This window comes from Ambystoma mexicanum, chromosome 2p (assembly GCF_040938575.1).
Source record: "Ambystoma mexicanum isolate Mex_15411 chromosome 2p, UKY_AmexF1_1, whole genome shotgun sequence".
NCBI classification, from domain to species: domain Eukaryota; kingdom Metazoa; phylum Chordata; class Amphibia; order Caudata; family Ambystomatidae; genus Ambystoma; species Ambystoma mexicanum.
Window position 1 is genome coordinate 119,206,226 of NC_090923.1, and position 12,807 is coordinate 119,219,032.

The following is a 12,807-nucleotide window of genomic DNA, read 5'->3' on the forward strand; positions in this document are numbered from 1 at the left end:
CACGTGTGTCTAGTTGCTGCCCTCTCTTGCCCAGGTTTACCCTCCAACTAAAGCAGGTAATATACCCTCACCAGAACCAGCAGCCTGCTTCCATATTGCGGCCCAAGTTCTGAGGGGAGTGCAAGATGTTTGTGAAGGAGTTTGTGGATGTGTGGGAAGACCTTGCAGTGTGTTTTTTCCTGATTCACACATTTTAGTTTTGGCCACTACTTTCTGCTCTAGCGGCAGACAGAAAAGGGAGCAATCCGGAGGCTATGGAACTACGAGGGCTTGGACTCACAGCACAGTTCGCCAATGGTGTTCTTTTAGAATGTCTGCACACAAGTCTTGGCGGCATTGGGCCTCATTCCAACCATGGCGGTATCCTGGCGGTAGAGCCACCAGGATACTGGCAAATGTGGATGCCGTTTCCGGCACCCTGTCTGGCAGATTTAGGTGCCGTCGGAGCGGTGTTGATCCACATTCATGGAGTCCCATAGGAGTCCACAGGGATTTTCCGTCCTTATCGCCACGGTAACAAGGGCTTTTTTGGCCGGTAGGGTGCCTGGCTTACCTCTAATATTTAGGTAACCCAGGTACTCCACCGGCACCACCGTAGTCAGGTGGTCCGGTGAAGTGACGGTATCCTTGAATTCCGCACTTTATTACAGCAACGCTCGACTCAGAATGAGCCATTATCTTTCAATAACCACCAATCACTAATGAATGGTTTACTGACTGCTCTCCCGCACCCAGTCACGTTGTATTCTCGGAAATGAACACAGTATTGTGTGCGGTTGTTGATGTGTTGTTCTCACGGCAATGTATTTCTCAATATGCACTCTACTGTGTCACCTCACAGCAGTGTGGTGGTGGCAAAGCATAACCTGACCACAAAAACCCTGGGAATGCAATTTGATTATAAAATGCAGGCTTCTTCGCAGAGCTGGTCGATCACGTTACAAGTCTTATTGGAAACATTTGACAGCAATCAGACTTTGCAAGGTCAAAATGTTATATCGGTCACAAGCAGAAGTAATTCAGTTCTCTGCTCGGCCACCGTTCCCCTGCACAGCAGAGATGCTTTCAAGGTGTATTCGTTTCTGATAATCATCACGTTTTAAAGTTTTAAACAGTGCATTGTCCTTCGTTGTCCCGTGGTCACCAATGCCTTGTGTCTTCGCTCTCTAAGGAGAACACTGAGCAGACCCGGAAGCACATCATAGCTCGTTGTGTCTAATTACGAGTTTGGTGGTGCAACAAAAATGTGGCAGTAATTCCGATACTGCCACCTTTCTACTGGTAATGGAATCACCGCCACCTTTACTGTACGGCCGAATTGTGAGTTTGGTGGTAAATGTGTGATTCAACTCCAGCAGCATGCTGGCTTTACATCCTGCCCCGTACCCCTACAAATCAACAGAGTTATAGCGAGTTATAACCACTCACAGTAAATGCATTGAAGATCCCAATGGAGTCCAAACATTAGTATTTACACTGCCATACTACCACTTGTAATCCCGTAGTAATGTCACAGGGCTGATTTACCGCCAACTCGTAATGGGGCCCAATAGCAGCGTGTGCACTGAGCCCCATGATCTGTGATAGGAAATCGTGAAAAGCTGACTCCCCCGGCAAGACCTGGGATATGGTGGCATGCATGCCTGAGCATATCTTGGCAATACCTCGAAAATAATTCTAGCACCTGGGCATTGAATGGCATAGCCTTGAAAGTGGCGGGAGTACCTGGGCATATCAAACCGATGACTGATAACACAGACATTTTCCCACTATGCAATATCCAGACCTATTGCCTTTGACAATGCTTATTAAACGTACCAAGGCACTGTTTGTTGGTTGGCACAAAGTGGCAGAGGCTTACTAATTGTGGATGGGAGGGCATTCCACCAAAGGGCTCCAAGTGACATCTGATAAACGAAGCTTGAACCGTCTATGGTGGCCAAATATTGTGCATCTACAATTGTATGTGGTATATGGTCCTCTCAATGTCTTTTTTTACCCACTGTATGGTCCCTAAAGACAAGCGTTACAGGGGCTGGATGCAGGAGGTATGCCTGCAGTCCGATCGCCCTCTGCCATTACCCTCTGTTGTCACCCTCCTTTCCCCTCCCTATCCACAGATACTGAGGAGGCACAGACAAGACTGCATTGAGGCTGCTGAGAGGGATCTGAAAACCTTGGCTTTTCCTCATGTTTTAGATTACAACTCCCATCAGCCCTAGCCAGCATAGGGAGCAGCGAAGGATTTCGGTTGATGTAGTCCAAATCAGCTGTCACGCCAGAGGTTGCAGACTACTGCAGTAGTGGAACATGACTTCCATATTCCACTGCTTGATGGCATGGCAGGAAGATACAGCACCTAGAAACCAAGCATCTGTTTGGTTATGGCAGCACCAGCTCTAAAGGTTTCATTGTAGTGTTCCCTTTCCCTGTCAGACAATTAATTAAAGCGCTTAATGCTGGAGACCAGTTTCTAAGTAATAGCCGGGACTCGAACCTGTGTCCCTATGCATTGTCTTGCTTCCAAGACACACGCATTGCCTCTGAGCTATCCTCCTGGCAAGGCCTTCCATGTGGTGGATGCTTGAGCATGTGTCTGATTTGCTGCACTTGTCATATCAAGGTATAGATAGACAACCATCTTCTGTCTCTGTTTTTATCACACAACATATTCTATATTTAAATTGCTTCAAAGAGTCCTTCTGCCCTTGTGTATTTTCTAAGCCATTCTGTAAAGGAAGTTCGGAAGTACATTTGAGCAAATGTGAAACAATTAACAAAAGGAACCGGAAAAACAAAGTTCAGTAATTAATAAAAGAAATAATAAGACTGTATTGGTCTATCTTTAATCCTGGATGCACGCCGTGTCCTCATGTTGTTATGGCAGTTTTCGAAGAGGTTGTTGTTTTCTTTTGGTTGTCAGTGTTTTGTGATTCACCGTCACTCAAGCTTTGTGTACAGCATATGTTGGTGAAACAAATTGGGCCTCTTGAGTTCAGTGGTGCAAGTACAAGTGGTGGTAAAGTGGCGGTAATTCCATTACTGCCAATTTACCACCACTTTTCCACACTATCGAATTCTGAGGTGGGTGGTGAAGGGGAGGGTTTACCTCCAGCATTTGAACTGCCAAAATCGTCTGATTCGCAGTGGCGGAATTACTGCTTGCTGAAATCCAGTGCCAAATCAAATAAATGTGGATTAACACAGCCTTAGCGCCTCCCGTAAAACCCGCAGTAAATCTGCAGGGCGTAGTGGTGGTAATTCCAACAGAATTACAGCCAAACATGAAAAGTGGCCCACAATAGCGCTCTGAAGCAGTCTTCAACAGCTTATCAGAATATCCCAAAAACCTCATCAGGGACGTCATTACACCAAAATGCCAGAGGTAGCGAAAGTGACATCACATGGCACTTTTGACATCACAGGAAGTGACATCATTTGACCCCATCCTGAAGTGACATCACAGGAAGCGATGGAACACAACCTTTTCACCCCTTGACAAAACAGGAAGTGGCATGACATAGCATTTTTCCTAAGTACACTACGAAAAATATGGTTACAATCATGCAAAAATGGATCACCATAGGTATCATTAATATCAGTGTGTATAGGTCCATATTACCAAATTACTGTGACTGCAAGCAGACGTACTTTATATAAGACAAATATACATACAATACCACCCAATCTGTGTTGGTACTCATCTATCAACCTCAGAAGGTTGAAAGGCTGAGTCGGCCTTGCCGGAATTTGAACCTGCAACCTACAGATCACAAACACATCGCAACAGGAAGCGCTCAGCCCACTGAGCTATTTTACCGGCTAGAGTAAAATGAGCAATTACATGTCTGAATATTCCCAAAGTCAGAAAGCAAATTACACTCTGTAGTGGATACCATTAAACTGGCAAGTGAGATTTAACAGCAGGCCAGTACATCTGCATGCCTGGTGGAAATGTAGCCACATGTCACGCCTGTGTGGATCTACTTTTCAGGCTTCAGAGGCTGACAAAATACATACCATTGGGAAGATTCATAACTGCGCATTTAAGAATTTAGAGTAGCGCAGGGAAAGCAGCTCACTCACACGGCATCCCGTACTATGGGCACGCGTTACCTCATGCATGCAAACAAACATCCTGAACAGCATGCCATGGAGGAAGACAACAACGCATTATGTGTGGCACAATGAAATCAAGGGCCACTTTATGTGTTATGGTCCAACATTTCTACGCTCTACACAAGCTTTTAGGCACAAGGATTTTGTCAAGTGACCGAGGACACCGAGATGGAATGTCTTGTGATGATCGTAACAAAGACAATGGTAGAAAAAAGATGCTATAAACTGCAACTTGCAAAAAGAAAAATAAATAGACCGAAATGGATGCTAATGTTTTTGTCTGTATTGTGAATTTGACTAAATCATTGATTCCCCCCCTGAAGTGTGCCTGAAATAAACCTTTGATGAGTCTAGCAATTATTGTATAGAATTCCAGAAAGACACATTATGTGTTATTCCTATTCTTTAGGTTCACTGGTCAAAGTGTTACACTTGTGGAACACCCTGTTTTTGAGGTCTGAACAAGAAAGCTAGCCACTCCAGAAACAAAGCGCCCACATGGCGCTGGTCACAGCCCAGGAGCTTCCATTTAAAAAAAAAAGATTTTGTAAAAAAAGTTTTTAGGGGTAGCAACAGAGACCACAGCGGTTGCAAGGCCAACCTCTGGCGACCCCCAAATGACACCTCATTGTGTAATATTAATATTTTTCTTTCTTCTTTTCTCTACGTCTTCAACTCTTTCTTTCTCTCTCTGTTTCTTTCTTTTTCTCTTTCCTCTTTCGGTTTTGGGCTGTTTTGGGCTCTCTTTCATTACATTCTTTCATCATTTTCTTCTTATTGAGTGAATTCCATGCTTTTATCATTTTTCTTTTTCTTCTTTACTTTGATTCTTCCGTCCCTTTGTTTTTTACTTCTTTGATTTTATCTTCTCTTCCTTATTTCCTTTTACATTTTCATTTTCCATCTTTACTTGTGTTCTTTGTATTTCCTTCCCATGCTTCTTTCCTCTCCGACTATTCTTTCTTTCACTTCTCTTCCCGTTCCTATTCATCTATTCCTTCCCCCCTTCCTTTTTTCGTCTTCTTTTTATATGCTTCCCTTTTTCTTCTCTTTGTTTACTTCTTTCCTATTCATCCATTCGTTCTCTCTGCTTCCGTCTTTGCTCTTCCTTTTTACATTCTCCTCTTTTATTCTACCCTGCTTCCTTCTTTCCTCGTCATCCTGTCCTACTCCCTTCCTTCTTTCTCTCCTTCTGTCTTTCCCTTTCTTTTTCCCCTTCCTTCATTACATTCTTCAATAATCCTTTTTGTTTACCTGTTCTTCATCCACTCATTCTTTCCCTTGTTTTCCTTTCCATTTGCTTTCCTTTCTTCTTTCCCCTTTCATTCCCTCTTCCTACTTCCATCTTTCTTTGCATTCTTCCCTGTTTATTAACTCTTTCTCCCCCCTTCCTTTCTTGGGTCCCATTATGTGCTTCGTTCTAACTAAATGTTTTCAGCTGACAGAAGATGTGCCATGCCAGTGTTTCTCATTCTAGTTGCACATACGCACGGGACTGTTGTTTGCTGTGCCATTGCCCCTGGGCATTCCAGGAAGAGACCCTGTGATTGAAGACTGCTCTGTTTTCTTATAGTTGGCCATGGGCAGAGTGAAGGAGACCGTCTGGCTGTATCGGATTTCCAGGTGTACATCAGAGACAGTTTACAGCACGTTGACCTCATGAAGAAGGAACACCCGGGGCTGCCTGTTTTCATTCTTGGCCACTCCATGGTAAGCAGCATGCATTCCTCTAAGTCTCTACATCTGGCAGCAGACCACATCTGTTTCTAGTCCCTTAGAATTCGGACAAGGAATTGTGAAATAACACGTCACACCAGCAAACAAAATCCTGGTCTATTAGATAAAAATAGAATGGGCTGGGACTGCAGTTGCACGCATAGGCATCGGCATAACGAAGGTCCTCTGTGAAACGCATGCCACGCCACAGACTCCGGGGCCGGCCTTGGCCACCGCGCATGTGCATTGTGCATGATGATCATGCTATAGCAGGGGCACACCACGCACTGCACTAGGTGTAAGATGGAAGTCCATTTTTAAAGCAAACCTTGCATCCTTCATTTGGTGTAGAAACAAGGGCCCCTGGTTCTCAAATATACTAGCCACCACTCTGCATGGCCAGTACCATTACCATGCATATGTCAGTGGCAGAGGAAGGCTTGGGTGCTGTGGGTGAAGGGATGCAGGTGTCTCTTGCGGGGGCACTGACCATTAGTGACCAAGCATGGTGTGGGAGGTCTAAGTAATGTACTTGGGATTATGAGGGTTTCTCCTCTTGAGAAAATGTTTAGAACAATGTGTCGCAATGGTGTATTTTACAGCACAAATTATTAGAAAAATGGGGTGAAAATCCATACAATTTACAACTGGCAAATACATGAAAAAAACACAATAGATTCCTTGTTACCAACAGTACACAGGAACAGTTTACAGTAGGCTCATGATACCTTTATCCACAGCATATTTTCTTTTTTTTTTATACCGCGCCACGTGCCCACAGGCCTCAGGGCGCACATAAAACCAAGACTAGATGCACAAACACACAAGAGTCAGACCGTAAGAGAACTAAGGGAAACACATAGTCCATTAATCAGGACTGAAATTGCCAGCATTTCCATTGTAAGTCAGTTTCATGGAAGCCACACTGGGCGTTGAAGATGGGCCAAAAGCTGTTGAACCACCCAAACCACCCAGCTCCACTACTGGCACATGTGTGCCATCATTGCCACTGTAAAATACTCAATGAAGCTGCCCTTCAAATATATGCCAGCATTCCTAGTGAAAATCGCTTTGAAATCGCTTTGATTTGCGTCAGCAGTCAATGCCAGTATGGGCAATGTAAATCACTTTTATGAAGCTGAAGCCAGAATCTATACCAAAATTCCCAATATAGCAGTTTCGATGACATTGCACAAACAAACCTGCATTGTTACTATATATTTCTTTCATGATGCAAGCACCACTACCAAACACACACCCATTATTCTTCCACAGACAAGAACACACATACACACAAACAAATAAGTGTGCACGCATTCAAAATCTTGCAGACATACCCTGCAATACATAAAAAAATGTACACATGTATGTACTTGTTTTGCTTCAACTGTACTTCAAGTTCACAAGCTGCTGCTTCAGTAGTCTCCTCTCACTCCGGGTGACACGTGACAACTCTCCAGAACAAGACGGCACCCAGGTATGCTCCAGCTTGGTTTCCAAGCAAATGGTGGCCAGCAGTAGGTGGTGCCAAAAAGGCCTGGGCACACTGCGGCATACAGCTCACTCCTGTGCACCGTTAAAAAAGAAAGAAGCCATTGCTTTGCTGCCAGGCCAGCTCAGCAGGGAGCAGGCAGATATGGGAAACCGGGCATCAAGGAGGGGTCAAGGCAGTCAACGCCCACCCTAACCCTCTGGCTCCACCCCTGTCACATACATGCATGATTACAGTCAGTGCTTTAAGTGGAATACAAAATGGAGGTGGTGCTCTAACAAACGGGCGTGATATAAAGATCGAAGTGTGTTGCCTAAAAGGGGTGCTGCCTGCCTCAAAACATAAATCATGAGAGTCAGCAAACATGTATTGTGGCACAGTTAGCGTGGTCTTGTTTACCTCAAGTCTGCAAATTGTAAATAAATCTCTCTGGCCAAGTTTGTTAATGTATTGCTGTGTCTAAACATAATGCTCTTTCACTCATGATACAAACGATTCAATCAGTGAGTAACTGACTCAAATTCTGTTAACAACCCACCTAAAAGAAACGGGAGGGGAATAAATAGCACCTGGCCATGTTGAATAAGATCAAAGAGCCTTTTGGGACCATGAGTATGCCCACATATTTTTATGTTTAACAAATATGTGCATGTATTTATGAATGCGGATTTATAAAGCACAAAAACCTAGGCACGAAGGCCTCTGGGCACTAGAAAAGCAGACTGCTGAAGATATCATAGGTTATTTATAACGTGCTTAATACCCAGAGGTTTCCAAGTGTGGACCTGGGAAATGAACCTGTGGTGCTCCGTGTTGTCTTGCTTCCACAGCGAGCACGTTGCCCCTGAGCTATCCTCCCGAGATCACTTACTGAAGAGGTTTAAACAAAAAGAAAAGTCTTCAAGGACTCGTGAAACTGAAGATGATCAGCCAGTTCTCGAAGTTGAGCTGGAGGGGCGTGCCTCAATTTCGGGTCCAGAACCGAGAAATATGTCTGTAGTGATGCAAGTGTGGAGCCCTTAGGAGCAGGTTAATGGACCTGGTGCATATTTCATGTGACACAGCACTCGCACCGTAAACAATGTCCACAATCCATGAGATATCTATGCCCAGCTAGACAGTTTTCAAGCTTGAGGCTTGGGTTATCCTGCCCAAGGAGAGAACATCTCCTCCGCGTGTCAATGCCACGTTATCATTAGTGGGGGAGCCAGGGCAGTGATAACACTGGAGGTCCGCATCAAGGGCCCTCTGTAAGCCACAGGCACCCTCAAACCATAGGGGCTCTGGGGGCCGCAGCTACACAAGCGCCCCCAGGAGAAACCTTTCACATATATTTCACTATCTATTAGTAGCAGTACCCTATATCGGATAATGATTACGTAGGCCATGTTGTTTGTGTGATATGCCTCACATTGGATCAGCATGTGACTATGCGTCATATTTTGAGGGTACATTCCTGGGTTGCACTTTTCATATATTATCATTGCTCACAACTTGTTAGACCAGTAGTTCTGGTTGGAGAAGACTGGAAACTTCTTTTTCCAATTAAACCCTTGGGCCATGCATGGGTGACCCTCCCAAAAGTCTCCTGCAACTTGCCAACCTAAGTTTAATTTTGGGTGCTGACATTTCCTGTAGCGATCCAGGTTTTACGTTCTTAGCATGTATTGTTTGTTTTGGTATCTGTATCATTTTGTCTAATTTGGCAAGTACAACTTGCTTCAGGCATCAGTAAAAGAACATCTGCGCATGTCTTTCCTGGGCGTGATCATTTTGCTAAAGGTCCTGCGTTCAATTAACTTTAGCCGGATGTTTGTGAAAACAACTAGACTCCCCCCACTGGATCACTACAACAGAGGTGAAAACAAGGTCTGGCCCAAGGACAAGATATGTGGTGTCCGTGGACAGGAGATTGCCTCTATATTATAATGTACAACCTACCTTAACTTGCGCCCATACGTCATTGCCTACAGTCACTGAAAGGAATATTTTCTATGTTTACATGTTGACTTGACTCAATCTGCGCCCATACGGCATTGCCTCTTGTCAATGAAAAGGCTGGTGTCTTTGCTTACACGTGGATACGGCATTGCCACTTGCCATACGACTTTGCTTCTAGTTTCTAGTCACTGGAAAGGTTGTTATCCGTGTCTGCGTGAGGATGGCTCAGTGGGAACGTACTCGACTTGGAATCAAGACGACAAGGAACAACACAGGGGTCCACGCTTAGAAACCTCTGGGTATTAAGTGCATTATAAATAACCTATCATATCACATCGTACATACGAATTGGGTGTGCGCCCACACGGCACCTCACCTATTCACTGATCCTGCTGTTCCTCCCAAGCTCATATCGTTGTGAAAACTGCTGACGGTTAGGACTGCAAGAGCAATACCACTACGACCCATTGCGCAGGGATGCCCTGCCCCACACTGATAGCCTAGTCTCTAGAGGTCGCTGTGTCCACCCCGTCAAGCCCCCGCCTTATAGACTATCAATGTTAAACTGTTTGCCACGCCCACCAAATACGCAAGTACTGACCACCTTCCTAGTGAAGATAGCTCAGTGCTGCCGGCCACCAACCGGTGGCCTCCCCACCTACATGCTACCCAAAGCTCTACCTGGCTTACAATGGAGCCATTCCGCATCATAGAAGATGCCATTCACTGCTCAGGTGGCGCTTACACCCCAGTAGGCAAAGGCCTTGCCAAACTGGGCTGTCACAGACAGTACCCTATACCCTTGCCCTACTCCTTTCCTGCCTAACATTGCTCCATTTCAACCCAATACATCCCAGTGGAACCAACGCCGCTCCCCCAAATACCAGAGCTGATCCATCCACCAATGAAGCCCCCATATCACGCCCCATCTCCACCGCTACCTCCATCTACCACACAACCAACCTTAGTCTGACATCACCGGTTACCATGACCTCCTACCCTGTTGTGGGTACTACTAGACTAAAGAGGTTAAGAACACTAACTCCCTTCCCCTACTCCCCTAACTCCTCCCTCCTGTCTACCCAATGGACAACCTCCTGTAAGACACCCACAATAACCACAATCAAAAAGACAGTCTCTTGCTAACCCACCCCTCAACCCCATAAGGGTCTTGCCTGGGCTCACAATCTAATTGCATGACCGAAAAATGCATCTCATCCAAACCAGTTTGCCCACAACCTAAAGACCCCTCACCACCCCCACTATAAACCCCTCTCAGCATCAAAGGTTCTCTCCTTAATGTACGATCACTTGGCGCTCATGCCATTGAGATTCATGACCTCATTGTGGACCTACAGTTGAATCTACTAATAGTGACTGAAACCTGGTTACACCAAGCTTCGGGCGCATTACTAGCTTTGGCAATCCCAGCTGGATTTGACATCCTCAGAGCTGACATAACTAACACGCAGGGAGGCGGAGTGGCCATAACAGCCAAAACCAGCCTCCAACTAAGATCCTACCCACTTGACCCATTAGAGGGCTACAAATTACTTCTAGCTAAACTCACAACAGACCCCAAGACAACAACTAACATCCTGGTCGTCTACAGAGCGCCCAATAATAATAGCCACCCGGAATCAGGAAGAACTGTCCACCATTCCTAATACGAGTACTAGCCTTGCACACTTTTACTACAACTGCCTTAAAACCACCATTGACTCACTAGCCCCACTTTATCCCACTCCTCCTCACCCCCCTCCTCAAACCTCATACTAAATGTATCATCTTAGGTGATCTCAATTTAGGTTTTAATGACAAACAAGAGCATAAAGCAAAAGCCTTCCACGCCTCCCTAGTAGAAATGAACTTTACCCAGTTAGTCAACACCCCCACCCTTGCTAATGGCAGAATATGAGACAGGGTACTCACACTAAACACTCAAGTATTAATAGACTGCAACTCACCAATTGATTGGACCGACCACCACTGCATCAATTTTCCACTGCCCCTGGACAAGATACCTCATCCTACGTCCACACTAGGGGACACCATCGAAATTAGGAATAAGAGGAACCTTACAGTAGATAGCCTCACCCCTATTCTTAAGGAAGAACTGTCCACCATTCCTAATACGAGTACTAGCCTTGCACACTTTTACTACAACTGCCTTAAAACCACCATTGACTCACTAGCCCCACTTTAAACCAAAACTCGACCCCCAGACGAACGCACAACCTTCTGGTTCAATGAAGAACTTGAGTTACGCAGGTGCAATAAAAGATCCTTGGAACTTATCCACAAAAAGATATTATCACCCGACTCCGAAAAAGCCTTCACAGAAGCCAATAAAATATATAAAGCGGCCCTTATTACATATAACGCCAATGTCCTCAACACCTGTATCAGTAACGCGTCTTCCAATTCTAAAGAGCTCTTCACAATCCTTAGAGAGCTGGAGAATCCCACTCCAGCGCCCACCCAAGTGAACTCAAGTAAAGCTTGGTGTACCACCATACAAAATGCACTAGCCTCCAAAATACAATTACTTCAAGGGAAAATCGCTTCCAAAAAAAAGCATAGACAGTCCTAGTTATAATGCCAACTCCCACTTCAAATTCTGTCCAGTATCCCAAGAACAAGCACTGGACACCATTTCTAAACTCAAATCATCCAACTGTAATGGAGACAGCTTCCCAGCCAACCTAGTCAAACTCTGCGCTCCTACGCTCACCCCCATCATCACCAAATTTGTCAATGCATCTTTCAGCACTAACACAGTCCCGGCTAGCATCAAAGAAGCTTGGTTGACCCATCTTCTAAAAAAAACCTCCCTGCACCCTACAGACCCCACAAACTACCGTCCCATAACTACAGTTCCATTCTTGTTGAAAAGTATTGATAAAATTTGCTACTCAAAAATTCAATCCCACCTCGAAGATGATCACCTCCTAGGAGCAAGACAATCAGGCTTTCGACTGAACCACAGCACCGAAACAGCGCTTTTAGATCTAATAATTCAGATGGATCGCATAAGAGATGCGGGCAAACTTTGCATCCTCTTATTGCTAGATCTATCCACTGTGTTCGATCTAGTTGATCACGACAAATTATGCACCATCCCAGCCAATGACTTCCAATTCTCGCAGAATGCCACCCTTTGTGTCAAATCCTTCCTTGCAGATCGCACATCTCGAGTCTCCATAAGTAAAGATGTTGCTGACCCATACCCAGTACCATTGGGAGTCCCGCAAGGTTCATGCTTGTCTACCACCCTTTATAATGCCTACACTAAGTTACTTTTCACTGCACTGGATGCCACGGGTGTCATTTATACCAACTTTGCTTATGCCACTCAGATCCTAATCCCTTTATCAGGGATCTACGATCCGGACACCATCATGATCAATAAAATATACGCCATAATACAGAACTGGATGGCGGTAAACAGTCTCTGCCTTAACTATGAGAAAACGGAGATCCTCATCGTAGGCTCCCCTGCAAAAATCAACGCCCTACATTCAGACTATTCTACAATC

At 45.0% G+C, this 12,807-nt stretch overlaps 1 protein-coding gene across 1 annotated transcript in view; it reads left to right on the forward strand.

Annotated features, from left to right (window-relative positions):
• The window catches only part of MGLL (monoglyceride lipase), a 594,181-nt gene that overhangs the window by 346,700 nt on the left and 234,674 nt on the right, over positions 1–12,807 (forward strand). Inside the window, exon 4 of the mRNA XM_069643369.1 lies at positions 5,693–5,829. Coding sequence (XP_069499470.1) covers positions 5,693–5,829 — 137 coding nt within the window. The remainder of the gene's footprint in view (positions 1–5,692; positions 5,830–12,807) is intronic.